The sequence below is a fragment of the Cynoglossus semilaevis genome, chromosome Z, assembly GCF_000523025.1.
Source record: "Cynoglossus semilaevis isolate Cse_v1.0 chromosome Z, Cse_v1.0, whole genome shotgun sequence".
Taxonomy (NCBI): Eukaryota; Metazoa; Chordata; class Actinopteri; order Pleuronectiformes; family Cynoglossidae; genus Cynoglossus; species Cynoglossus semilaevis.
The window spans coordinates 21,260,693-21,264,804 of record NC_024328.1 but is presented as its reverse complement, the minus strand read 5'-3'; the positions used below and the strand labels follow the sequence as shown (position 1 = coordinate 21,264,804).

General features: G+C 44.4%; 1 protein-coding gene across 3 annotated transcripts in view; it reads right to left on the bottom strand.

Annotated features, from left to right (window-relative positions):
* The window catches only part of mlec (malectin), a 4,861-nt gene extending 1,372 nt beyond the window's left edge, over positions 1 to 3,489 (bottom strand). Inside the window, exons 1-4 of one of the 3 annotated variants that reach the window (XM_008336891.3) lie at positions 3,225 to 3,489; positions 2,580 to 2,867; positions 1,167 to 1,345; positions 319 to 495 (exon numbers count right to left, since the gene is read on the bottom strand). In XM_008336891.3, coding sequence (XP_008335113.1) covers positions 319 to 495; positions 1,167 to 1,345; positions 2,580 to 2,781 — 558 coding nt within the window. In that variant the 5' untranslated portion in view covers positions 2,782 to 2,867; positions 3,225 to 3,489. Of the gene's footprint in view, positions 1 to 318; positions 496 to 1,166; positions 1,346 to 2,579; positions 2,868 to 2,962; positions 3,148 to 3,224 lie in introns of those variants that run through there. The other 2 variants (XM_008336892.3, XM_017043043.2) reach the window with 2 other exon arrangements.
* Positions 3,490 to 4,112: the final 623 nt, after the last annotated feature.

Below are 4,112 nucleotides of genomic sequence, written 5' to 3'. Positions count from 1 at the left end.
ACACATTAACCACTACAATAATCACCATAACAATCATTATAATAATCACCATAACAATCACCATAACAATCAACACATTAACCACTACAATAATCACTACATTAATCACCATAACAATCACTCTGATCTGATCCTAAACCTCACACATTTTTTTATTTCCTTCCTCTGGTTATAAAATGGTTCCTAAACTGTGGTAACTGTAACATTAGTGGTATTTGGGCTCCCTCTGGTGGTAAACCCTGGAGCCTTTTGGTGCCGCTGACGGCAGGAAAAAACAAACAAAGTGAAACTCGTTTAACGGAATGTAATTTTTTTTACCTTAACGAACTCCACGGTGAGCTTGCCGTTGAACGTAGACACCTCCCCTTGCACGCTCAGCTTCCCCCGTCGGATAGAGAACGGCACCGTCTCGTCGTGGGCCGTGCTGTGACCCACGCGATCAAAGATGTCCAGGTCCTTCACCACCACGTGTCCGTTCAGACGCACGTCGAACACCTGAGGGTCAGACACGACCAATCGACCACACAAACAACCATCTTAGTTTTCTCTCTGTCATATTCGCGTCTGTAAGAAACGTTATCGTTTTTTTTTTCCTCCGATAATGAAAACCCAATAACGCAATGCCTGCGTTTTGCTAAATGATGTGTGCCCTAAAATTAGTTTTGGGGAAAAAAAGTGATTGAAGTGAGTCACTAGATGGCAGCATTGTATCTCATTTTATGAATCTATTTAAATAATCGGGGGATTGTACGCGGAATGTCGGTGCCAGCGACTCATACAGTGGTTTGTACAGATAAGTAATTAAATATTACCAGGTCTATATCGGTTGATATCGGAATCGGAAATTAAGTGTTTGGAAAATATCGGCAAAAAGTTAATATTGGATAATAGAGTAAAAACAGGTCTACGGATCACGTAACCGCAGGTTTGGTCAGACTTTCACAGTTCTAATCACCTGACAGAGGAGCGGGACAGCCTCTGGTGGCAGATTGTGGAACTGCAGTGTTTCAAAGTTCAGTAGAGATTTAAAGCCAGAGCTGGGAATGGGTTGAAGTGAGGCTCAACAACAGGCTAGGGCTAAGATACAACGTTACGGTAAATGACCCACGAACTGGTGAGATGATCGGGAAAAAACAAAAAAAAAAAAAAAAATGAAGTTTTCGTACCTTTTGCTGCGACTGAGCGAAGTACACCTCCGCAAACTTCAGAACCAGTATGTAGTCTCCCTCGTCTCTGATGGGGACGTCATATCCAAACGTGTCCTCGCTGTAGCGCTCCGTCTGGTACAGGATCTGGTCCTCCGGACTGGAGCGCAGGATCGGAATACGCACCCCGTAATCAGAGGCTGCAGGAGAAAAATCGAGATTTAATATTTGTTTACACAAAAAATTTTTTTTTACCCTGTATGAAGGTAATACCCCTAAAAAAAATGAATGTGCTTCCTCCTGTCAACCACTGGAGGGCGTGGCCGTCACCGTCCTTCCTTCAATCGTTTTTACAACTGACACCATGAACCGTTTGAAGAACTACACAGACCAACTCAAACTAATGTACCTGCAGAACCAGCTCAGCGCTCCTTTCCACCCATTGGTGGCCTCGGAGCTAAACCCAGTAGAGGGCAGTACTGGACCTGAAATTATGCAAAGCTGCTGTATAAAGTACACAGTGGTTTGTTTATCTGTTCTCAATCTAACTTCAATGGTTCCCTTGTTATTTTGGGGTTTTTTTCCCCCTCTTGTTTTGCAGGAAACTCAGTAGGGGGCAGTACTGCAACTGAAAATATATAGAGACTGAGGGCAGAAAAAGAAACATGGCTGGTTATACATACATATACACAAACACACACTGTACATATATACACATATATACATATACACACATATACTGTACACATATATACACATATACTGTACATATATACACACAATGTACATATATACACACATACACACATATAGTGTACATATATACACATATGCATATATGTACAGTATGTGTATATATGTACAGTATGTGTATATACACACATATATATACTGTATATATAGTTTTCTGAGAGGGTCAAACCTGTGATGTTCAAACTATGGTTCGTGTACTACTGGTGCTTCTTGGGCTCTCCCTACTGCGACGGTGGGGAAATGAGTTATTTGCCTGCCTTGTAATTGGTTTTACCGTTTAAACTGAGCACCAGTTTTCAGAGCTACTGCTGGAAGACGTCTGAGAACCACTGCTCTGGAGTCACATACATTACGGACACATTTCCCAGAATGCAAATCGATTTCATGCACAGCGTCTTTGCCTCCTGGGCGACGTCATCAGTCAGTGATTTCTCTATCATAACCTGCTTCCTCCACACGCTGATGGGCGGAGCCACCGCCTCAATGCTGACTCCTCGTTAGTTTGAGGTGACTTGCGGAAGCCAAGCTGCAGCGAAGGGTCTGTCGCGCGTCAATTGGACGTTTAAACACCCCGTCACGATGCTAACACAATCCGCACGTTCTTAACGTCGAGAAACACCAACCCCCGTAACACGAACACCCACCAAAAAAAAAAAAAAACAACAAAAAACGTCAACTCACCTTTACCGACTTTTCCTTCCAACGGGTCCTTCTTGAACTGAATTCCGTGCACGTCTATGTGTGCGTCTCCGCCGGCGTTCACCGCCCAGATGACCCGCTCGGTGAGGCTGGGACCACCGCCGTCCGCCCAGCACTGCCGTGAAAGCAGCGACAGCACCGTAGCCAACAGCCCGGCGACGAGAGGCGCCGTGAGCCGCTGCATCGCCACACACACACAGCCGGGTCCTGGCCGCAGACAGTGGGTAAACCCCGCAGCACAGAGTCCGTGTTCCTGCACGGAAGTACCTCCTAAAAAAAAAAACCAAAACGTACAACACGGTTAAGAGCAGACGATCTCTTCCCGGTGACATGCAACGTGATACATCGTTAGCCGCTGTGCTAACCTCAGACAGCACGAAACCGGTAGTAGCGTTAGCATGAAACGGCACAGATACGAGCCGGACGTCGACTGTCAAACTACAGACGGACTTTCGGCAAAAGTGAGAAACTGACGCGTGACGCACGGTCACCGCGTCGGCGACATTTTGGCGGAGGATAAAAGGATGAATTAACGTCGGCGAGCTAAGCTAGCTGTAGCTACCTGTCCGTCCACAGTGTGTGTGAGAGAGCGGAGGCTAACGTTCACGCAAACGTTACTCCTCTTACCTTTATAGCTGACACGTTTCTCCCAAAAACCGGCTCCGCGCTAACGTACAGCTGCGGGCCCCGGCCCCGTGCTCTGGTTGTCCGCCCCCGAAGTGTAGCGTCTCACCTGCCCGTGCGGATATCCTCAGTCACCGGTGGCCACAACCTGCTACACTGACTTTCATTCAATAATGCGTGTAACCGTGCAGCCAAACTCACGTCTGCTCAGCCAGAGGACAGGGGGCGGGGCTTAGCCGTGCTACCTACCCTGATACTGCGGATGATTGACAGCGACGTCGTCGAATTAAAACCTAACGTTTAAGCACTACGGAAGAGTGGTTCTTTTTTATTGGCCTATTAAAACGATTCTATCATTGTGACTCCGTAGATATATATATATATTTTTTCTACTACGGAATAAACGTAACGGTGTTAACGTAGCCGATTTTCCTTTGATGTTCCGGTTTTTTTTAGTTCGCCGTGTTTTCCAACGCACCTTGTGTTGATTTTTTTTGACAATATTTGTGACAATATTTATGACAATTCCGCTGCCATTTCTGTGACCTTTGACACAGATATTTGGAGACGCTGTTCCAGAAGCTTCTTTTTTTAACCATGAAACTATTAATAAACGACTAAAAAAAAGTTAATTAATAATAAATAAAAGCGTGTGTACACGTGTGTAAAATGTGTACACAAATATTTGTTTATATTTTATTTTATTTGTGTATTTATCACATGTAAAAAAATCCAGATTTTTTTTTCTGTTTAAACTGAATTAATTTTAATTTTTTTTTTATTGTTATTGAAATGTTAATTGATCGATTGGTTGATTTATTGAACTTTACTCAGCCCTGAATGAGTGGAGATAGTTACCATGGCGACCGAGTTTACTGGGTGACAGGTGTT